This window comes from Ambystoma mexicanum, chromosome 1q (assembly GCF_040938575.1).
Source record: "Ambystoma mexicanum isolate Mex_15411 chromosome 1q, UKY_AmexF1_1, whole genome shotgun sequence".
Taxonomy (NCBI): Eukaryota; Metazoa; Chordata; class Amphibia; order Caudata; family Ambystomatidae; genus Ambystoma; species Ambystoma mexicanum.
The window spans coordinates 125,536,589-125,560,577 of record NC_090922.1 but is presented as its reverse complement, the minus strand read 5'-3'; the positions used below and the strand labels follow the sequence as shown (position 1 = coordinate 125,560,577).

General features: G+C 46.3%; 1 protein-coding gene across 2 annotated transcripts in view; it reads right to left on the bottom strand.

Annotated features, from left to right (window-relative positions):
* Positions 1 to 23,989, bottom strand: part of SLC7A5 (solute carrier family 7 member 5) — a 657,550-nt gene that overhangs the window by 292,926 nt on the left and 340,635 nt on the right. For both annotated transcript variants that reach the window (XM_069636161.1, XM_069636164.1), the window contains exon 5: positions 7,069 to 7,192. In XM_069636161.1, coding sequence (XP_069492262.1) covers positions 7,069 to 7,192 — 124 coding nt within the window. The remainder of the gene's footprint in view (positions 1 to 7,068; positions 7,193 to 23,989) is intronic.

Below are 23,989 nucleotides of genomic sequence, written 5' to 3'. Positions count from 1 at the left end.
CTTGTTTGTATATGGGGATCAGGACCGCAGTTTTCAATGTTTCAGGGAATTACTTGGTTTCCATAATGACTTGGAATATAGCATGACAAACATCAGCCCAAGCCTCTGGATTGGCTTTTAGGATTGTGTTGGACATGCCATTGGGGCCTGGCGCTCGAGAGTTGTTTAGATGCCGAATTGTATTCAATATCTCCCCTCGTTCCCATTTGATGTCACAATTAGTTGTATTTATATCTTTAGAGGGTTATTTCCATTCTCGTTTCTTTGAGTACAGCTCAGTGAAATGGGTTACCCATTTACCAATAAATTATCACCTCTCATACCTCATCCTCCAGACCGGTTGCAGTAGAAGAATAGTATGTTGTTGAAGTTCCATGCTCTGCCTATATAACAGTAATTGTAATAATAAAGATGAAACATCAACAAAAAAGACATGTAAAATATGGTTGATATTGACAAAGAAGCCTATATGCCTGTTTGTATCAAAAGCTAAGATTATACATAACAATAATCAATATGTTTTAAGTTGAACTTGAACAAATACATTGGGCCTCATTACGAGGAGGGCGGTAAAGGGTTAACGGCGCTGTTAAACGTGCCAGAGCCATTAACCCCTTACCGCCCCTTTACGAGGTCCGCTCGCGGGCCCCGCTCAGGACACCTGGTTTTACCAGACGTCCTTAGCGGCTCCTGCGAGCGGTCCAGCATGCTAACAACAGGCCCGTCATTAACAGGCCCGTTGATAGCATGCGTCCCATTCCCATTGAGCCCTTTGGGGGCTCAAATGGGAATGGGGATGGACCGGGTCCGGGTTCCCTTCATGGGGAAATACCGGGCCCTCCAAGGTCAGCATGGCCCGGTATTTCCCCATTCAGGGAACCCGGACCCGGGTTTGGGGGTAGCCATGCCCTTATTAAGGGCATGGCTACCTCCAAACTCGTAATGAGGCCCATAGTGTTTATAGTCACATCTGAAGGAGTATTCTAAATACATTATTTGAAAAGGTGAGTGAGGTTGCTGTTGACTCCGGAATAGTGGTTGATGTAGCATCACAGTCCTTTAAATCGATGTATATTTTCATACCATTGTTCAATAGAAAATGGACATTAGTATTATAATCTAGACCACATCAAAAATTATTAATAAAAATCGGTGTGCAAGTTGCTTGGCCTCACCATTAGGATGTTGGACATGTCTGTGGTGTCCTCCACGGGACCGGTCTGTAATTCCATCAGAGCGATCTACGTAAATGCAGACATGGTGATTTTATAAAAATGACCTATTTTTAAAGGACGCAATGTGAGTGCGCGTTTGGAAAGGCTCCCATTGCACTGTACTATTCAAGTACTCTAAAGTAGGGATACACAAAGTAATCCAAAGTTCAAAATATACAAACCACATTACATCGTGTCACAAAGGAAATTTGTGGAGTAAAATATCAATGGAAATATTCCCAAAAAACTGAAAAACGTTCATTATGTTACATGTTCACAGACTTATTTCAATATATTGAGTGGTAATTTATAAGACATATTATACAGGCAAATTAAGAGAATGGTCAAATACATTTAAAAATTCAGCGTCCACTACTCAGCTGGGTCAGCGTGTGCTGAAATTCAGTTGGAACTACATTGGGAAGAAATTTGGGAAGGAGTCTGGGGCGACGCTTTTTAGTGTACTGTGATTGTTGGTACATTTCTTCTGAGAAGTGCATGCTGCAGACGCGGAATCAATTGCCCCTCACGTCATCCAATACATCATTTGCTCTACTTTCAATTTCGGACACTGGAAATCCGCATCTCAAGAGCCATTTTCTTATGAAATTTTAATCCTTGGAAATACATGCAGTACTGTACTCAGACTTTAAGCATGGCTGTTATAAGTGCAACCCAAAACGATACAAGAAGGCATTGTTGGATTGTCCCTATGATCTGTCAAATAAATATAAATAAATATTACTATTAAAAAGTATCACAGTGAGTTTAATCAAACATCATATTCCTTTCATAATAAAAAAACTATTGCTTTATAAAAAAACGGCACCTAAAGCAAACATGCATTGAAAACATGCACTATGAAAGATAACATTTGGAAACAATACTCTGTAACGTTATGTGCTAATTACAGAGATAAAAATGCATAAGGCAGTTGATAATAGTGTAGACTTTTTAAATAAAATAAAATGAGAATAGGGTGTACGTGGAGTATAAAGCAATAGAAAGTGGCCTATCAGAGAATGTTGACACTACAGAAAACAATAGAAAAAGTTGACTAACAGTTACTTAGAAGAACAGATGAGCCGACTCAGCAAGCAAGGTATAAAGTGGAGAGCTGGCGATATCTGCTGCCGATCTCACAGATGTTTGCTTGTTAACTCCCACAGTGTTTATAAAAGATGACAGAAGTGGGTTTGTATGTGAATGTCTGACCTCCTCAATCCCGCCAATGCAGCCCTTGCGATTGCTCTCCCACAGGTGTGACACCAAGTCTGAGGTGGCCATGTGGATAAGGGTCCCCATGCGAAAGAACCCTTGGTGGTGTACATGGTATTTGGCACCTTACCGTTCCCATCCACCCAGCTCCCTTGCGAGCGCACGCCCAAAGGTGCAAACTGTCATTGATAGCGGAGGGGGGATAGATGTGGATGAGGGGAGCGTGATAGGCATGAAACACAGTCAAAGGAAACAGACATATGTAGATTGCAGGGACGGGGTCTTCAAAGGGGAGTCTGGAGACATCAGGTCTAGGTTGGCCATGTGGATAAGGGTGCCCAGCAGCTTGAGCGCTCCCATCTTCCCAACCCCCTTGCGAGCGCATGCCCACAGGTGCGAGCTGTCATTTATAGCGGAGGGGGGTGGATGTGGATGAGGGGAGCGTGATAGGCCAGTAAACTTGTCAAAGCACACCAATCTTTTACAATACTCTTAAATGTTTGGACGTGTTGTGGACTTACAACAAATTTCTAACAACTGTTCTGATTAACTCATTTTTTAAAATTAGTTTGCTAAAAGTGGATGGCAATGACACTACAAACTATATTGCTGCAGTCCAGGTACTGTCTGTATAAATCCACTGTATTGTATGTGGTCACTGGGGAATTCATCACAAATGGTTCGAATCACACAGGCATTACTCGTCAAACACGAAATCCCAGTCTTCCATGAATCCACCATGTAAAGGCACATTATGCCACAAATCTCTACCGCCTGTGTAAGAGATACAGAAATAGTTTACTTGAATTAACCTAATACCAGCCTTTTTCTTTGTTTGAATTACCATGTAAAATGGAAGGCATTGATATGCTTTAAAAAGTACCTTTTCGTGCAAAGTACTGACAGTACTTGTGATTTCAAGTCGGGATCAATTTCAAATGTGAAAGCACGTTCCAGCAAAAACAGTTTGGGAGATTCTTCCAAGTGAAAGAAACGTAATTGTTCGGACGATAAATCTAAACATGAACACTTGTGTTTCACATTATAATGAGTAATGTATTCAATTTACAGAAACATTATTTCGTCATTGATCCAGGGGAACAAAATATTATGTTTGCTGTCCCGGTCGTCAAACACACAACATATACACAGTGAACTTACTGTTTAGTTGGATTACGAGGGTGAACTGTAGCTCAAAGTTCGTGCAGAAGGACCATCATCATTCGAAACACTGATCTTATAAGGCAGGCTGTCCTGAAGTCATACGCAGCTCGGTAAAGCATAGCGGTGGTGTGTCTCTTCGGCAATGTAGGCCAAGCAGCCAGAGGTTTCCCTGCAACAGCAGTTCTCCACCAGAGTAGGCATAAGCTCACAACAATGACAGATGAACCAGGTGGAAAGTGTTCCATGTGACTGGGTTCAGGCTCTGGTTATTGATCCTCATGACTTTCATCCGATTCCACATGGTTTTGAGTTGTTTTCGCTTTCAAGAATGTCTTCTTCTGAGTATTCGGGCTCGTACAGGTAGGGCTGAATTGTTACCATAGTTCCTGAATAGTGAATAAGCACAGAATCAACAGTGAGGTAAATAAAAACGTTTGGGTTTGTGGCTGAGTGGAAATGGCATGCTTCATGTACACCCTCTGACAAACTGGCCTGCCGCCTGCTCCAAAGGCAATACTGGCTCTCTTTCCTCAGCAAGAAGAGAGCTCATATCCAAGCACGGGTCTCTGTGGCATCCAACAACTCGGCTGAACTGTTTAAAATCTACAAGGAACTGGCCAACCCTGCCGCAGCCTCTACCTCTCCTGTCCCTTCCCAGGCCCTCTGCACGGCCCTGGCTTCTCACTTCATCTCTACAACTCAGGACATCCTGTCCTCATTCTCCTCCTCTCCCCTCCCACCCTCTACTCCCTTCCTCTGGCCCATCTGCAGCCACCTCTCCTCCCTCCTTTTCTGCCTTTCCACTGTTCTCCTCTGACAAGGTTTCTGGACAAGTCCGATCTATGAAAGTCTCGTCCAAACAGGTTCACCCCTGTTCCTCCAAAAACCATTAAGGACCACATCGACTCCCTAGCTCCTGCCCTGGCCGACTTCTACAACCACTCCTTCGCCAATGGAGTCATCCCATCCCCCCTGAAGCACTCCCTTGTGCACCCTCTTCTTAAGAAACCCTCTGCCGACCCCTCCTGCCTGGCTAACTATCACCCAATCTCCATCACTACCTTCCTGGGTAAACTCCTGGAAAAGCTGGCCATCGCCCATTCTCAATCTCCACACTGAATCTGTTGGTTGCCTTCATGACCATCAGTCTGGCTTCAGAGCTGCCAGAAGCACAGAAACTGCTCTCCTGAACATCCGTGAAGACCTGCTCTCCAACCTTGATTCTAACACCTCCTGTGTCCTCATCCTGCTTGATCTCTCTTCCACCTTTGACATGGTCAAACATGCCATCCTGCTCAAATGTCTCTGTGATAACATGGGTATCGCCGGGCAGGCCCTGGCGTTGCTGACCTCTTTCCTCACTGACCGACCCTCCCAAGTCCAACTTGGGTCCTTCCTCTGCTATCTTTTTCTCTACCTGTGGTGTCCCCCAGGGGTCTAACTTCTCTCCCTGGCAGTTCAACCAATAACTGGCATTTATTGCCCACCGCCTTACCGTTCTATGCCCCAAATTTCAGTTTTATGCAGAGGACACTCAGCTCATTTTCAGGCTACCCTCTGCCAACTCCTCTCCATCTCTCATCACTGACTGTCTGTCTGCTATCCAAGAGTGGTGTGTCGCCAATGACCTCTGCCTTAATGCCAGTAAGACTGAGATTCTCCTCATCGGCACACCCACTCCCTCCTTTCCTGTATATCTCTGGCCGGTCTCTCTTGGCCCTCTTCCTACTCCCACCTGCAAGGCTAAGAACCTCGGGGTCATCTTCAACTCTACACTCTCCTTCTCTCCTCACAGGTATTCCTCCTTTCCTGTCCTTCGCCCAGAAGGTCACCGTCTCTAGAACTCTGGTTCTCTCTAGGCTGGACTATTGCAACAGCTTCTTTCTAAATATGCCTGCCTCTACTCTCCGCTCTCTGCAACTCATCCAGAACAGGACTGCGAGACTTGTCCGTGGCCTCAACCCCTGGGATTGTATCTCTCCAGGACTGAAATCTCTGCACTGGCTCCCAGTGGCTGTGAGGATTAAGTTCAAAACCCTCTGCATTGTACACAAGGCCTTCTGGGGCCTGGGGCCTCAATACCTTCAACTCGCTCTTCCTAAATATCTTCCTTCTCGAGCCCTTCGCTCATCCGCCTCCAACTCCCTCAGGGTCAGTCGCTTCTCCAAGCAACGAGTTGGTGGTAGATCTCTTTCCTAGGCTGGGGCCTCCCTCTGGAACAGCCTCCCTGCTTCACTGAAACTTGAAGAGAACCATCTCTGGTTCCGGAAGCACCTCAAAACCTTTTGCTTTGCTTCTGCTTTTTCTCCTCCTCTCCCCTGTTGACCTCCTGGCTGAAACTGTAAGGGTTACCTGGCCACCCTCTGACCTCGGGCCCAGGTCCCTTCCCCGCCAGTCACACACACCTGCACTGGCTGCCTGGCAACCCCTGCACTTGGGACTGTTCCTGTATCCCTACACTCCCATCACCTGCACTTGACACCTGATTCCTGTAATTATCCCTACAGTCCCATCACCTGCACTTGACACCTGCCGGCCGTTACTTACTATTGTGATTACTTTCCCTTGTACTGCACTGTCCCTTTCCCCTCCCCCTGCACTTTCCCTTTCCCCATCCCATGCAGTTGCGCGATCTGAATGACACCTGGCCGGGTAGGGTCGTTGTCTGTCCTCCCCTTGCTCCCCCTCCCTTGCCTCATTGCGCCTTAAAACACTTGTGTATAGCCACGTTATAAATGCCGTATCATATCATATATCATACAGTAAAGAAAAGAGGTTTCCCAATAACAATGAATCTTAAAGAAAGACAAGAGAAGAAACAGCCATGTTACAAAAACACATTGTGAAAAGACAAGATTAATAGTCTCAAACTTTAAAAGTTCACAAGGACACATGTTTAAATATGGTTTGGGCAAGACATTTGTCCATAATATAAGAAATGAAAAGCGACTACTGAGTTACTGTTACCGGTTTTCAGTGTGTCGTACTTGACAGATAGCTGAACAGAGCAGAAACAAGTCAGGGAAGTTTGAAATGAAATCCACTGACATGAAGGAAAAAGAAACTCCAACGTTGTCTGATCAGCAAGGGTTTGTTTACACTTGTCGAGGAACGAGGCATCTTGGCATTTTCATGGGGACATGTCAATAGATTGCGCACAGAGGACGTTGGCATGAGACGTGCATTGGGGTTTTGAAATGGGGCGTGAGCGTCTAGTGATTAGGGGCGGGTGATCTGAATTAGTGCCGCAAGGGCACTTGAACATAGGGCGATGGATCAACGGATAAGATTAGCACAAGATGGTGGTACCCGACCTGTAGTTTTTGCATATGTTAAAGTGAGAAAAAGTCTGGTAAGTTGCTTTGAAAATCTTAAAAACATGCACGATCGAATGGGCCAATAACATTTCTGACCGAACTACCCCTTTAAGAGTGTTTATAAGCAAAACAAACATACACACACACACACTTACCACTGCAACAGCTTCTGAATTCAGCATTTGATCCACTGTGAGGGTGGTGAAATAGGCCAAGTTTGTCAGCACATAAACTACAGTCACGATGGGCAATGAAATGATGATTGCAAGGGGAAGATTCCTGGAAAAGATGTAAACATGTTAATATAGCTTCAAACATACACAACCAAATAGACATTTTGGGCCGGATTCACAGAAGCGTTTTATAATGGTGCAATCCCATAGGAAAACGCTCTGTGAATCAGGCCCTTTGTGTCCACATAAAGAAAACAAAGTTTTCATCAAATAAGATAAATGTAATGTTTAATTAAGGAACATTTTGGTTCTAATCCACAACTATACATCAATAGACTCGGAAGTACATAAAGTAAGGTTTAGCTCACAAATTACTTTTATCATATGCAGAATTCCCATTTCATGTTTATAGTTATGTTTACTAAACATCAGTGGGCAATCATGCTCAGGTTTGTTTTTTGTTTGGACCAGAAATGTGTCCGCAGACCGCTTAATAAAGAATTACATTAATCTTTTAATTCCTGGTCTTTGCTGTCCCTTCTTCACAACCCAGAGACTCCTCTGTCTTAAATAGTCTTCTCAGACTTAAATGCATTGAATGCATAAACCTCAGCAATATCAGGTTATTTGCTTGATTTAGTATGGATTGGAGAAGTTTAAGCACAACCTATTCTACCAGGCTTTGACTAAATTGGACTATTTGAGCACATTGTGTAACCAACCACTCCCAGTATAACTAATTGTTGTCACCACATATGGCCCATAGAATACATGCCTAAATATATCAAGATCACTGCACAGCACTACTAACAACCTACACACGGAATAGAGGCGTTGACTCTACACGCGCCCTTATTTATACAAACACATTCCCATCTCATGTTCATGTCTTTGATCCTTTCCAATAGTTATGCCTACCATTTCCACTTTTCACAAAACTCCCTCTACACCCACCCCCTCACGTTCATATCTAAAATAAAGGTCTAGAAACCCAGGTATCACTGCAGTATGCTATTTTCCCTCTGACAGGTTCTCAGTGTTGGGACACGGTGATAAGGAGCACAGTATATACTAAATCACACCTGTCAAACATTTTGGTGCAATCAGATGTCTAACAGAATAGGTCTTTGTTTTTTTAATCTAATAGCATTCTAGAATCCATCTAGCGTTGGGTGGTGGTTGTCAGAGTTCATTTCTCTATGTGAGCAAGAAAGGTAGAGTTGTGCAAGAATAAAGGGCCTCTAGCAGACTGAACTGAGACCAGAGTCTGAGCTTCAAATGGAAATACATTGCTGCACTGCCAGCACTTCATGCACAAGCAAAAGATTACAGATGTGTTTCTTTTTGGGTAGCATTGGAAACCTTGGAAAAATGTCATTTAGCCCTGCTCTCGGTTATCACTAGAACAGCTACTAAAGTCGAGGTCTGCTACAATTATCCCAAAATGGAGCTTATCCGAATGGATATTGTAACAGGCAGCAATAAGAGAGTAGGATTTGAAGCAATCCAAGCCTTTTTGTTGAAAATAGTTAAATTTTGCATATTTGGAATCACTATTGGAAACCAATACTCTTCAGGGCCGGGAGGATAGCTCATGGACAACGCGTTTGTCTTGGAAGCAAGACAACGCATAGCAACAGAGGTTCAAATACCGGTCTTGCGCTTAGAAATTGGTCTCCAGTATTAAGCGTGTTATAAAAGAACAAATAAAAAGAAAAGGTTTTTTTCAAAACGAATGGCTAATTCCTCGAACACTAGAACACTAGGGCATAAGTCTGGATATTATTATCATATCATGCAAAAAACAGGGGTGGGGGGGGCCTCAGAGTCCCTCTGCCGGATATTAGTCCCGGTTACGAGAGCCTTACCCAGGTCCCACCTTGTTTTTTGCATAATTGAAGTAACTTTGGGTCTCGCCCTAAGTTACTAGGGGAATCCGGACATGGACCCCTTTGCTCACTATTCTTAGAGAGGCACAGCTCCACCCTACTGATCAGGTCCAACCAGACAGAAGAACAAGTTACTTACCAACTGTAACGTTCTTACGACTGGATGTTCCTCCCACGTATTCCTCATCTTGTGATAATTCGTTTCGCCAGCTTTGCTGCATCGGAAAACATTTTTTGGCAGAGGGCGCTGTGCTTGAGGTTGTGGCGTCGAATATCCTTCGACGGGCTCCGTACCGTGTTGACGTCACGATGGTATAAATGGCTCGAGCCGCGCCCCTTGGCTTCAGTTCTGTTTTCTCAAAGAAATACTCATGGAACATCTAGGCGTATGCTGTGACTGATAGGCCCATCGTGAGAGGAAATTGTAAGAAAGTATAAACTATACTGCGGGGTAGGTTGGGAGGGTCGATGAGGAATACGTGGGAGGAACATCCAGTCGAAAGAACGTTACAGTTGGTAAGTAACTTGTTCTTCGAATGGATTGTGTCCTCCCACGTATTCCTCATCTTGTGATAGACTCCCATAGCAGTGATCAATTTGGAGGTGGGAGTACTAGTTCTTGTTTTCGTGTACAGAGTGAAGTACCGCTCTGGCAAATAGTCCCTCATTTGAGGATGAGGTATCTAAACAGTAATGCTTGATAAAGGTATGCATTGATGCCCATGTTGCAGCTGAGCAAATATCTTTTGCCGGGACTCCCCTCTTCAAAGCCGCAGAAGTGGCCATTCCCCTTGTGGAGTGAGCACGTAGCCCATCCAGTGGATCTTTTCCTGCTAATCTGTAACATTCCAATATAGCTAGAATAATCCAGTGGGATATGGTTTGTTTTGTCACCGCCAACCCCAATTTACGACCTGCGTAGCCCACAAAAAGTTGGTCGTCTTGACATAATTTTGCCATTCTTGCAATGTAAAAGCTGAGAGCCTTTTTAGGGTTCAGTCTATGTAATCTCTCCTCTTCTTTTCCCAAATGAGGAGGAGGATAAAATGTTGGTAAAAAATTTTCTGCGACAAATGGAAGTCGGAAACTACTTTCGGTAAGAAAGATGGTTTAACTTTCAGAACTACTTTGTCTTTGTAAAATGTGGTGTATGGAGGTTTACATGAGAGAGCCTGTAGTTCACTAACCCTGCGTGCGGTCTGATGTTAATGCCACAAGAAGGACAGTTTTTAGTGTTAAAAGCCTCAATGGACATGAGTGCAGAGGCTCAAACGGTATACATGTTAAGAATTTAAGAACTAAATTCAAATCCCAAGTTGGAACATGAAATGGTATTGGTGGATATACATTTGTAAGTCCTTTCAGGAACTGTATTATTAATGGTATCTTGAAGTAAGAAACCTCTTCCGAGGAACGCTTAAAAATGGACAGCGCATCAAGGTATCCTTTAATTGTTCCGAACTGGAGCCCCAGATTGGCTAGATGTAACAGGAAAGAAAGCACCATTGGTGTGCCACATTGAAAAGGGTCCACATCTCTATCCTTGTCCCAGTTACTGAATTTATTCCAACGACACCGGTACAAGGATTTTGTTGCTGGCCTCCTGGCCGAAAGCAAAATCTCCATTACGTCATCCGGAAGATCCCAATCCTTGTATCTCAACCTCTCAGAAACCATGCATGAAGGTTGACCGTTTTGACCTCTGAATGCAGAACTCGACCTTCTTGCGAGAGAAGATCCTCTCTTTGTGGAAGACATACTGGAGGGCAGATGGATATGTCCAGAAGGTCCGGGTACCACGTTCTCCTGGCCCAGTCCGGGGCAATTAGGATCATGGTTTTCCTGAACTTTCTCAGCCACCTGATTACTTGAGGAATCATGGGGACTGGAGGAAACGCGTACAGCAGGAGAAAATCCCAATCCACTACGAACGCGAAGAAAATTCCCTTGAGCAATACTGATCGCACTTCCGGTTTACCGAGGTTGCGAAAAGATCCACTTGAGGGGTTCCCCAAAGGGTGAAGATCTCCAGAAGGACTTCCTGAGCTAACTCCCACTCGTGGGAGACTGTGCTCTGCCTGCTCAGAGTGTCTGCCGCCGTGTTCTGCTCTCCGGCTAGGTGAACTGCCGATAGAGAGATTCCCTCTTGTATTGCCCAGAACCAGAGCTCCACAGAGGTAGTGATCCTACGCCTCCTCTTTTGTTGAGGTAGTACATGGCCACTGTGTTGTCCGTCATTATCAGGACATTCTTTCTCTGTACAGAGGGCAGGAAGGCCTTCAGAGCTAGTCTGATTGCCCTCAGCTCCAAAAGGTTGATGTGTAGTCTGGACTCTGATGGAGACCAACGTCCGTTGATTGCCAGATTGTTGGTGTGTGCTCCCCACCCCGTGAGTGAGGTGTCCGTCACTACTGTTATCTCCGGCCATGGTTGCCAAAAGGATTCTCCCTTGAGAATGTTGTTGTTGCAAGCCCACCATGAAAGATCATGAGCAACTGCGCTCGGAACTTGCAGAAGATCTGACATATCCCCTGAGAATTGGGACCACTGAGTTCTGAGGGCCCATTGGAGGGATCTCATTCTCAATCTGGCCTCTGGCACCAGAAAAATGCTGGATGCCATGAGGTCGAGCAACCTCAGGAAATCGAAGGCCAGCAGATGCTGGGCTTTCTGGAATTTTGTTACCATCTGCTGGATGTGGAGAGCTCTCATCTCGGGTGGCGAGGCTTTCCCCGAGGAAGTGTCCAAGACTGCTCTGATAAACTGGAGCTGTTGGGATGGTACCATGTGGGACTTCTTGAAATTGAGGACGAAGCCCAGGTTGTGGAGGAAGTGGCAGGTGATCGACAGGTGTTCCTGAACTTGTTCTGGGGAACGTGCTCTGATTAGCCAATCGTCTAGATAGGGGTATACGTGAATCCCCCCTCTCCCGAGACACGCTACCACAAGCGCCATCAGCTTGGTGAAAACCCTCGGAGCGGAGGTCAGCCCGAATGGCAGAACTCGAAACTGATAGCGAGAACCGCCAACTGCGAACCTCAGGTATTTTCTGTGCTTGGGATGGATCGGGACATGAAAATAAGCATCCTGAAGATCCAATGATACCAACCAGTCTTGAAGCTGGAGAGCCTGAAGGATCTGAGAAAGGGTTACCATCTTGAACTTGTCCTTACTGAGGAATTTGTTTAATTTTCTCAAATCCAAGATGGGTCTCAATCCTCCGTCCTTTTTGGGGATGAGAAAATAGGAGTACCAACCTTTGTTCCTCTCCGCTACAGGTACATGTTCTATTGCACCTTTCTCTAGCAGGGTTATAACTTCCTGCCAAAGGAGTGGGTCTGGAATCTTGGTAGAGCTGGCTCCCGGTGGATGATCGTGAGGTCTTTTTAGGAAGGGAAGGCAGTAACCTTGGGCTACTGTTTCCAGTGCCCAAGCATCTGAAGTAATGCCTCACCATTCTTTCAGATGCTAACAGATCCTGCCTCCCACTGGTGTTTTGTATGATAGGACCTCAGAGTGATTTGGCGGCGGCTGCAGGAGCGGCTGAGGGCATAGATGCCGTTCCTGAAGATGGCTTTGTAGTCTTTCCTCGTCCACCACGAGTGACATTTCTTCTGCCCCTTTGAAAAGCCTGTCCTCTTCCTCTACCCACAGAGGAATAGTATCGAAAAGAACGACCCTTCCAGGAAGATGAGCCCGAATAGGGTTTCTGAGGCTGTCGCATGGAGGCACTAAGGGATTTTGCTGCCGCTTTCGAGGTCTGTAGTTTTTCCAGGCTCTCATCAGCCTTACTACCAAACAGCCTCGAGCCATCAAAGGGCATTTTGAGAAGCCTGGTCTGTACATCTGGTGCAAACCCCGACTTTCTCAAACACGCAAATCTGCGTAGCACTGTGCTTGATGCCATGGATCTGCTAATACTATCAGCAGTATCCAGTCCAGACTGGAGGCATTCCACCATTGCCTCTTTACCGTCATTGACTATATTCAAGAAGCCTTCCCTTTCCTCGCCTTCCGGAATATGCTCAGCCGCCGCCGAAATGCATTAACACAGGGTATGTGTGAACCTGGACAGGGTACAGGTGACATTGGTAGATTTCAAGGCCATGCTACCGGAAGTAAAAACCTTACGAGCCCAGGCATCAACCTTTTTATCCTCCCTGTCCAGAGGTATGGTTGGGTATGCTGCCTGCCTGGATGTAGTAGCTGCCTGAATAACCAAGCTTTCTGGAGTAGGTTGTCTAGTTATGTATTCTGGGTCAGAAGTCGAAGTTCTGTACTTTTTTGCGAGATTGCTGTCTACTGCAGCAATGCTATCAGGTTTTTTCCCAGTTTTTCTCAACTGTTCTTTGTAATGCCCTGTGAAAGGGAAGAACCAGATCTTTCCGGGGTCCTCTGACTATAATATCAGTCATATCATCTTGTTCAAATGTAGGGGAGGCTCTTCCCCAACTCATATACTCAATCACCCTACTCATCAAATTCCTATACCCTGAGTCTGCATGTTCTGCAGGGTCAAGGGCAGCAAACTCCAATTCGGGTGATGTGTCTACAGCACTAGCAGAATGCAGAGTTTCAGATAGGTCTCTCATTTTTGTCTCAGGATTTATGAGTTCCTCTGAAACTTGTCTAGTTCCATATTTTACTCCAAGAGGAGTGACCTCCTCATTATCTGAACCAGCTTCTTCAAAAATTGAAGTCTGATCTTGGTAAGGGTGTTTAGTTTAGTTTAGTTTAGTTTATTCATTTGTATTGCGCGCCAGACCCGAGAGAATGAGGGCGCATGAGCAGCAGATTATTCAAAGCTTGGTTACAGGTTGCTTATACATATCTTATACATATCACTTACAGTGTTACAGTGAGGTAGCTTATACATATCATATACATATCACTTACAGCTTATACATATCATATACCTACATTGCAGATATATTAGGGAGTTTGCAGATGAGCATTCGTTCTAGGTTGGCGGCCGTGTGGTGTTGGGTTAGACAAATTAGAGCTCTTTGTTCTTTATCCATTGGATATAATTGCGTCTGAAGTGAGTAAAGGTTTGAGGTGACCTAAGGGATGGTGGTAGGGCGTTCCAAAGTTGGGGTGCCTTCACCTGGAAGCTGTTGCCGCCCATTTTAGTGCGTTTGTACCTAGGGACTATGAGTAGGTTTGCGTTAGAGGTTCTGGTGGGTCTGTTGGGGGTGTATTTGCAAAACCTTCTCTCTTCCTCCTCATAATTTGTCGAAGAAATCAGTGTTTTCTTTGAGGTAGTCTCCGAAAGGAGTCGAAGGAACATTCAACACACTCGACGAAGCCTTCGATAGAGGCGTCGAGGATGAACCAGGCTTCGGCATCGGAGCTGTCAGCGCCGATGAAATTGCATCCGACTTCGACAATTTTTGTATCTTATGAGGGATCGGAGAGGCACTCGATACTCGAGGATCTCTCGGCGACTTGTCGACTCGAGATCTATGGGTACTACTTAGTTTAACCGTTGTAGTCCCCGACTTCCCTGCGTCGTCCTAAGGAGCAACCGGGGTCTGTTTTTTCTGAGGTTTCTTCGAGGGGGTCAAGGCCGCGTTCTCAAAGACCTGCAACATTCTTTTTCTAAAGCTCTCCCATTTTGAAGGGGAATCCGACCTAGTCGGACATCGAACCAATTCTGTTGACGAATCGGACGATGATGATGGAGACCTATGTCTCCTCTTGAGCTTTTTTGAGGAAGACGAAGAAGATCGTCTCGACCTGCAATGAGATTGGGATCTCTTCAGTGCTTTTTGTATCGTTCCGATTCCTTAGAGTCGGCAGTTTTTTATGTTTTTTAGATAAGGCTTTCGAAGAGCCCTTCGACCCCTCCCGCCCCACCGTTAACTTACTTTTCCTCTCACTGAGGGCCTTCTCCATCATAGACTGACAGGAGCCACAGTCGCCAGTCCGTGGGTCTGAGCCCAGACACCACAAACAGATACGGTGGGGATCGGTGATGGACATCTTCGATCCACAGTCATTACACTTCTTAAACCCCATCTTGGGAGTCGAAGCGGTCGAAGAAGAAGACATTTTCTTGACAGAAATTCTGGAAGCGCGCCGTTCACGAGAGCGAAGCAATCGGAAAAACAGAACTGAAGCCAACGGGCGCGGCTCGAGCCATTTATACCATCGGTGACGTCGACACGGTACGGAGCCCGTCAAGGGATATTCGACGCCATGACCTCGAGCACAGCGCCCTCTGACTAAATTTTTTTTCCGATGCAGCGAAGCTGGCGAAACGAATCATCACAAGATGAGGAATACGTGGGAGGACAAAATCCATTTGAAACACGTGTGTGGGGTTGCTGTTGGTACTCTTGTTCCGAGAAGAATTGCCTAGCATTTCAGTGCTGGACTGCCCCAGGGCAGGACAAAGACTGATATGTTTTGGATATTTCTCCTCTGTGAAAGATAGTGAGCTAAAGAATCTGGATAAGACTCTCGTAATCGGGACTAATGTCCGCCAGAGGGACTCCCAGGACCCACCCCTTGATTTTGGGCAACCAGGTATCTCTGGCATTGCTCTGCGCAACCCACCAGACCATTGTTCTTCGCCTGCTAAGCCATTACAAAAAGGGAAAGACAAAATGCAAATCAGTCTTGGTCCCACCACAAATGGGGCCGTCCAGCCTGAACTGCTTGGTCACGTCCCTTCTGTACGAGACCACAAGCATCTCCAGACATGTTTGGGCCTCATTGGGCCTCATCAGTAAGGAGTAGCTTGGGTCTCTAGGCCCAGAGAAATGCCAGAGGTTAAGATTAATTCTAAACCTTCCAGCCATCACCTCTTTTGTTTTGCATTGGTGAGCAAGGAGCAAAGAATGGGCAGGTCAGACGAGTAGGGCTAGAGGGAAGTGGCAGAAGAACAAGTTACTTACCCCTGGTAACGTTCTTTCGACTGGATGTTCCTCCAACGTATTCCTCATCTTTGATATTCGATATCCGCTTCAGCTGCTTCAGAATTTATTTTTTAGCAGAGGGCGCTGTGCATCGATGCAGTCGACTCGATGTCTCTCGAGGGCCTCTGTCTCGAGGGTGATGTCATCAAAGGTATATATAGCATGCGCAGCACCCGTTGGCTTCAGTTCTGTTTTATCCTTACAGTAGAAATACCTGCATAACCACAGGAATGACTGTACTCAACTATGAAGGAGCGAAAGCTATAATGGCATGGGAAATTCTACTGTGGGGTAGGTTGGGAGGGCCATGACGAGTATGTGGGAGGAACATCCAGTCGAAAGAACGTTACCAGGGGTAACTAACTTGTTCTTCGAATGGATTGTGAACTCCCACGTATTCCTCATCTTTGATAGACTCCCAAAATAGGATTAGATTTAGTGGAGAGAGTAAGAATTTTCGTTTTTTAAAGGTTTTCATGAACCAAATGCAGGACAGCATTTCCAAAGCTCCCATCCTGACCGAGGGAAGACTGAAGGCAGTAATGTTTTGTGAACGTGTGAATAGAAGACCACGTTGCTGCCTCACAAATGCTCTTTACCGGTACACCCCTTTGCAGGACTGCAGAGGTAGCCATGCCCCTGTTGGAATGGGCCCTAAATCCTTCAGGAGGATCCTTGCCTGCCTGTCTGTAACATTCCAAAATCGCCAGAATGATCCACCTGGATAAGGTTTGTTTTGTAACAGCCTGACCAAGTTTGTGGCCTGTATAGCCAATGAAAAGCTGATCGGCAATGCAAAGTTTTGACAGTCTGGGTATATAAAAGCTCAGAGCTCTACGAGGGTCCAACCTGTGTAATCTCTCCTCCTCATTACTAGGATGAGGTAGGGATAGAAAGAAAGTAAAATAATGTTCTGCCCTATATAAAAATCTGAAATGATTTTGGGTAAGAATAAAGGCTTAACCCTCAGAACAACCCTATCCTTATGAAAAATAGTAAAAGGTGGCTTGGATGAAAGTGCCTGCAATTCACTCACTCTATGGGCTAAAGTTAAATCTAGCAAGAGAACGGTTTTAAAGGTTAACAACATTCGACATTTTAGCACCAGATCAAGGTCCCAAATTGGAACCTGGAAAGGAGATGGGTGGGGGAACACTTTGATGGGCCCCTTTAGAAATGGTGTCACCAGTGGAATCCTGAAATATGAACATTCTTCAGACGAGCGCTTAAAGATGGATAGCACCGCCAAATAGTCTTTAATAGTTCCAACCTGGAGCCCCAGATTGGCTAAGGATAGTAGAAAGGATAACACCTCATGTGTTTTGCACAGAAAAGAGTCTACATTCTTGTCTCTACGCCAGTTGCAGAATGTGTTCCAACGGTAACAGTACAAAGACTTTGTTGCTGGCCTTTTGGCCGAAAGCAAAATCTCCATTACATCATTGTGGAGGTCCCAATCCTTGTATGTCAGCCTCTCAGAAACCATGTGTGAAGGCTGAGTGTTTTGACCTCTGGATGGAGTACCTGACCCTCCACTCGCGAGAGAAGGACCTCTCCTAGTGGAAGAGGTATTGAAGGACAGATGGACATGTCCAGAAGGTCGGGGTACCACGTCCTCCTCGCCCAATACGGAGCAATTAGGATCATGTGTTTCCCAAACTTTCTCAACCTCCTGGTCATGTGAGGAATGCCGGGGACTGGAGAAAACGCATACAGGAGTGGAAACTCTCAGTCCACTACGAACGCATCTCCTAGAGCTCCTGTTGGGTGAAAATTCCCTGGAGCAGTACAGTTTGCACTTCCGGTGGACACTGGTTGCGAACAGATCCTCTTGAGGGGTTCCCCAAAGGGTGAGGTTCTCTTGAAGGACTTCCTGAGCTAGTCTCCACTTGTGTGAGACTGTGCTCTGCCTGGTCAGAGCATTGCCGCTATGCTTTCTTCTCCGGCTAGATGAACTGCTGATAGAGAGATTCCTTCTTGAACTGCCCAGTACCAGAGCTACATTGCCCTCACTGCACAGTGGTAGTGACCCTACACCTCCTCTCTTGTTGAGGTAGTACATGGCCACTGTGTTGCCCATCATTATCAGGACATTCTTTCCTTCTTTCCCCGCACATAGGGCAGGAAGGCCTTCAGCGCTAGTCTGATTGCCCTCAGCTCCAAAAGACTGATATGTAGTCTGGACTCTGATCGAGACCAACAACCGCTGACTGTCACTGGTGTCGGCTCTCCAGACCGTGAGTGTGGCGTCCGTAACTACTGTTATCTCCGGCCATGGTTGCCAAAAGGGTTCTCCCTTCAGAATGTTGTCCTCGCAGGCCCACCACAAAAGATCCTGTGCGACCCTGTTTGCAACCTGAAGTAGGTCTGACATCTTTCCTGAGAACTGGGACCATTGAGTTTGAGAGCCCATTGAAGGGATCTCATTCTCAATCAGGCCTCTGGCACAAGAAAGATGCAGGATGCCATGAGGCCGAGTAACCTCAAAAAGTCGATTGCCAGTAGATATTGGGGGTTTTGAAATCTCATTGCCATGAAGTATGGGCTAAGTCTCTCCGCTGCTTTTTGCAGCATGTGGAATGCGGTGTGCTGTGTCTGCGGTGGTGCTGGCGGCTGGACTCTGCAACATTTCGAGCGCCTGAAAGACTTTGTGCCCGATTGGGCTGTGTTCACCTGGTTTGAGGGTGTCGGCTGTTGCTCCTCTCAGTGGTAGCCTCTTCACCTGCTCTCCTTGGTATCTGGCTTCTCTGGTCCCAGGAAGACGCTGGGCACTTTGAAATTTGGTGACCATCTGTCGAATGACTTGAGCCCTCACCTCGGGTGGCAAGCTCTTTCCCAAGGATGTATCCAGTGCAGCCCTGATGAACTGGAGCTTTTGAAAAGGTGCCAGTCCCGAGAACTCCAGCATCTAGGCGCTGCATGCTTCTCCGGAGCACCGCAACCTGGAGAGGAGAGAGAGAAAGAACAGCATTAGTGAGCACCAAATCATTCCTGTTAAGGAAGCACAAGACGCCTACCTGATTCGAACGTCTCGTGGTCGGCATCTATTCTGGAACATCACAGCGACCTGCAAGCAAGACAAGAAACACAGGTTAGCACAAGAAAGGCAGTTGATCGCCACGCACCGCAAATTACTTTCGGAATAACGCCGCGCAACGCGCATTCGCTCACCAATTCATGCTCCACGCCGATCCGCATGGCAACGCCAAAACCACTTTCCACACTTAGAGGAAAGAAAACAGACATTAGCAAAGGAATAAGGAGGAAGAAAGAAGAGAGACTGAAATATCAAAACTGTGAAGAAGCAACATACCTTAACAAAGTTGGAGTCACAGCAGGACTGGACTCGCACAGGGCTTCCACCAGTGAAGTAACTCGGTCGCAACACGCCCGCTCCATCTACGCGCCCCTGCATTGAGAAGCAGGACGGAGAGTGCATCGTACAAAAAATCAAGGTGAAGACAGGTCTGAGGGAAGGTCTGGTTTTCAAGGGCGGCGGGGTGTTAAGCAGCAAGGAACAATTAAGTTTGAACCCAGCACTCCTGTATTGCAGGCCCAACTCTCTGAAGCATTACCAAGGGAAGCGGTTTGAGAGGGAGTGAAGGGTCCAGCCAGGCTGAGTGGCATCCCCGTTGATGCCAGGTGAGCAATACAAGAACACGCCCTGATCAGCCAATCGTCCAGGTAGGGGTAGACGTGAATCTCCCGTCTCCTGAGACTCACTGCCAACTCAGGTATTTTCTGTGCTTGAGATTGATTGGCACATGAAAATAAGCATCCTGAAGGTCCAATGCCACCATCCAATCCTGGAGTTGGAGGGCCTAAGGATCTGAGAACGTGTGACCATCTTGAACTTGTCCTTCCTGAGGAACTTTTTCAAGTATCACAAGTCCAAGATGGGTCTCAGTAATGTCTCGCCATTCTTCTAGATGCTGAGTCTGTCTGCCCCCAACTGGTGAGTTGTGACTCAAGACCTCAGAGAGGTTTTGAGGCGGCTGATGCAGTGGCAGATGGTAAAGATGCCCCTGTTTGAGCTGGCTTCACACCTCTCCCTCGTCCACCACGAGGGAACTATCTTTGGACTGTTTGACCAGCCATTCCTCTCACCCTTCCAACTGAGGAGTAGTAGCAAAAAGATCTACCCCTCCAAGGTTGTCCACTAGGGCGAAAAGGCTGAGGTTGCCCAATAGTGGCTCCTAAAGATTTGGCTGCCGCCTTAGAGGTCTGCAACTTCTCAAGGCTTTTGTCAGCCTTTTTGCCAAAAAGGTGAGACCCGTCAAAGTGCAAGTTGAGAGATCTGGATTGCACATGCGGTGCAAAACCCGACTTCCTCAGCCAAGCAAATCTGCGTATAACGGTGCTAGTAGCCATGACTCTGCTGATGCTGTCAGCAGAATCCAGACCTTTCTTAAGAGGCTCACACATAGCCATAATTAGGGTAGCAATAAAGCTAAGAACCTGTCTCTTTCATCCCCCTCGGGAATGTGCTTTGCCGCCATGGAAATGCAGTCCCATAGAGTGAATGTACATTTTGCAAGGGCACATGTGGAGTTGGCCGATTTGAGCACCATAATCCCTGCAGAAAATACCTTCCTTGCCCATCCATCTACTCTTCTGTCGCCCCTATCTGGAGGGATGGTAGGGTAAGCTGTTTGCTTAGAAGTTGAGGTAGCTGCCTGTACCACCAGACTCTCTGGAGTGGGGTGTTCACACAGGTAGTTGGGGTCACTACTGGAAGGGAGGTATTTCTTGGTCAAATGTTTATTCACAGCCGGATTGGGTTCTGGTGTCTCCCAATTCGCTGCCACTCTTTTTTGTAGAGCAATGTGGAAAGGTAATATAGGATCTGACTGAGGCCCCTTACCGGAGACCAGAGCAGGAAAGCTGCAGCTGAATCTCGGTAAGTGCTATTTATTTATTTTTTAAAAATAAGCACTAGCTGCGATTTTTTTTCTAGGTTTTCCGGGCTGGAGGAGCCCGGAAAACTTAGAAATAAAACCGCAGCTTTAAAAACGTTGTATTTATGTTTGCGGTCGCTTTTGAAGCTGAGAGCAGTTAGGTTGCCTGGAGGCACGACTTTATAAGAGTTCTTGTGGGACCACCATGTCTTCTGAGTGGGTAAGCCAATGAGTTGTCATTGTTGGCAGGGGTGGGAGGGTTGAGATAGAAAGCAGATCTGATCCTCCTGCTTGCACTCTGGTATGGGATGGATACGGCCAAAGTGGGTAGAAAAGCAGATGGTATTTATGATCATGTTTTAACATAATTATTACATTGTCGGAGGTAGTGATGGTAAGTTTGAAGTGGCACTGGTGTCCCATTTTAGACCCGCTGGAACTTAAATGACTTGGGACAGAAAGAACATTTTAAGTATGGTTCTCAAGATCAGTATGTTTGCAAACAAAAGCATGTCCATGATGCATTCTTTGGAACGAAAGTTAATATAAATTGTCTGCAAAGATAGTTTCATGATAGCCCATAATGTATTTTATACTAAAGGGTTTGAAGCTTTGTTTAAATTGGAAGTGGGCTATGTATACAACTTAAAAACAACTGCTGAAACAGGACTGAGAAGAGGCTGTGGCTCTGGGGTGGAAGGAGATGGACTGCACAGCAAAGAAGGGTGACAGAGGTCGCCACACTAGCAGAAAAGGGAAAGGAGGAACAAAGAGAACATAGATTGTGTGACGATTCACAGGTTCTTGTCAATACTCCCATAAGGGAGCCCTTCCCTATGCGGCTAGGGAGGTGAGGTGGCTACCTAACTAGGGTGGTAACATGCAGGAGGACCTCATATGGAGAGACTCCCCTCATAGGGATAAGGACTCCCATACCGTGAATAACCTCCATAAACCCTGTCCCTTACAATCCATGACCCTGGTTAAACCATCTAATAACCATTCTGAGAGTAGTACTGTGTGTTTTTTTAAGGTTTTTCAGTGTCACCTGCAAGATCCAACATAACCGTGATGAAGAAGATGCAGGCAAACAAGAAGAATAACCTTGGGACGAATAGCCTAAATACTGTGACAAGGTGGTGTGAGAAACCTGAAGGTGTCTCACCCGCTAGACCCCGGGGATCTTTCATCCAAGTGGCCAGGGAACGGCTATCGCTTTTGGATTCATTTCATGGGGGTTGACCAGTGCGAGAGTATCACCTGGATGAGGAGTCTTCGGGGAGTGGGACATTGGATGGTGAGATGCGGTATCCCCTTCCCTGTAACACCTTATCCCCATCCTACAGGTAGGATACTTAGGAACTCAAGCCACCCACCCCACTTTCCCGACAAGAACACTTTCTCACAGACAGCTCACCGTGAGCAAAAACTGACTAACACCAGAGCCGTATACCTGACATGTTCCAATACAATAGTCAGGTAAGGTCAGGCCATTACTGATCATTACACACACCTGACTTCCATCACACTTCCCCTCCCGGATAAATGGCAGAGCGCGAAAGCACACCCTGAGCAAGGCAAAGCACATGAGGAAGCAGCAATTCCATGATGGCAGTTTAATACAAGTAGAATGACGGTGAGGCCAGAGAGGCTTGCAAGGAGGGAAGTGCACAACCTTTTCAGACTGTTACTTTCGTGAACCTTGGAAAATAAGAAACCTACGACCGTGGACTAAAGCTGAAGAAACGTGCAGTGTGTGTTGAAGGTAACCCGGGCACTTGCGTGTCGATAACTAAGGCAGGGAGGAACGGTTGCCGCCATGGTAATGTCCTTGGCTCCTACACCAAAGCAGCGCCAGTAAAGACAGCACAGCCGGTGAGTCGGAGAGACTGATACAAGACCAGCCGGTGTTAGAACCAAGGTTGCAAGCGGCAACATTGTATGAAGAAATCTAAAGAGCACTGTGTGTGAAAAGTATGTAACGAGCGACACAAATATAATTGGAAACCAGAAGAGTGACTAACTTTTGGAAGCCAGAAAGATACCGTAGACAGAGTGGTCTGGCACCATTCGGTGCTCATTGGGTGCTCATTCGAAGGTCGCTATTAGGTATCCAACTGGGTTGGCAACTGTGAAAAGGGAAAATGGAGATCAAAGTGGTCCTGCAATGGGTCAAGATAAATCCTGTGCACATTTGAAAGTCTTCGATAGTTTAATGCGAACCGAAATTGGTCCGAGCCCGGCTGAGGGAGACTTATTGTGTAAGAGGAAGGATCTGAGCCCGGCTGAGGTGGAGCCAGGGTGAACGGTGAGTCACCCGAGAAAGAATATTCTCTGAACATCGTGATATAAAAGTGATCTGAGCCCGGCTGAGGGGGATCCAAGGTGAATCACAAGAATTTAGCCTATAAGAGGAAAGGAACTTTGTGTTTTGTTTTGATACACCAGGCCCTCTGAATCAAGAGACTTTGAAGTAAAGAGACTTGGGTAGAGAAGGCTCTGATGCTGGCAATGGAACTGTATCCTCATGCCGAAGAAGCCAGAGTGTGCTTTGCTCGAGTGAACCGCCTTGTCCCGTGCTGAAAACGTGGAGAAGGGAGGCCAACAGCCTGAACATCCTGACCTATCATTTTGTGAACACTTCTTTCTTTTTCATGAACACTACCCCACACTTTTTGTATTTAGCTGTAAGGATTGGCAATATTTCTTTTTAGCATAAGCCTTTTTACTTTGACGAGACTCCACAAGGACTACATTATTATTAGTTGATGGTCGTAGCTTGCAACCATTTGTAGATCTAGGGTTAGATAGGCATTTATCACACCATTGTTGAAGTTCAATAAATACCCTTGAACTGTGGTCACTTGTTTCTGTCTTACTGTTGATACCATGCCTTCCTTACAGTGACTATAATGAAGCATGAAGAGGACCTCACAATAACTGGAAAGAGACTTTGAAGTTACGCGGAGCAGACCCCGCTGTATAAAGTAGAGATTGAAGGATGACTCTGTGACTGGCCTGCAGCCACAGCGAGGGAAGCTGGCGTGCGTCCTGAGACACTGACCCGGGAGATTCAAATTCTGAGAAGAAGACTTACCGAGAAGCAGACGGCGTATGAGAGAGAGAACCTCGAGCAGCAGGCGGAGAGGCTCTCTGGGATTCGTGAAGGACCAGACTCCAACATACACTGCAA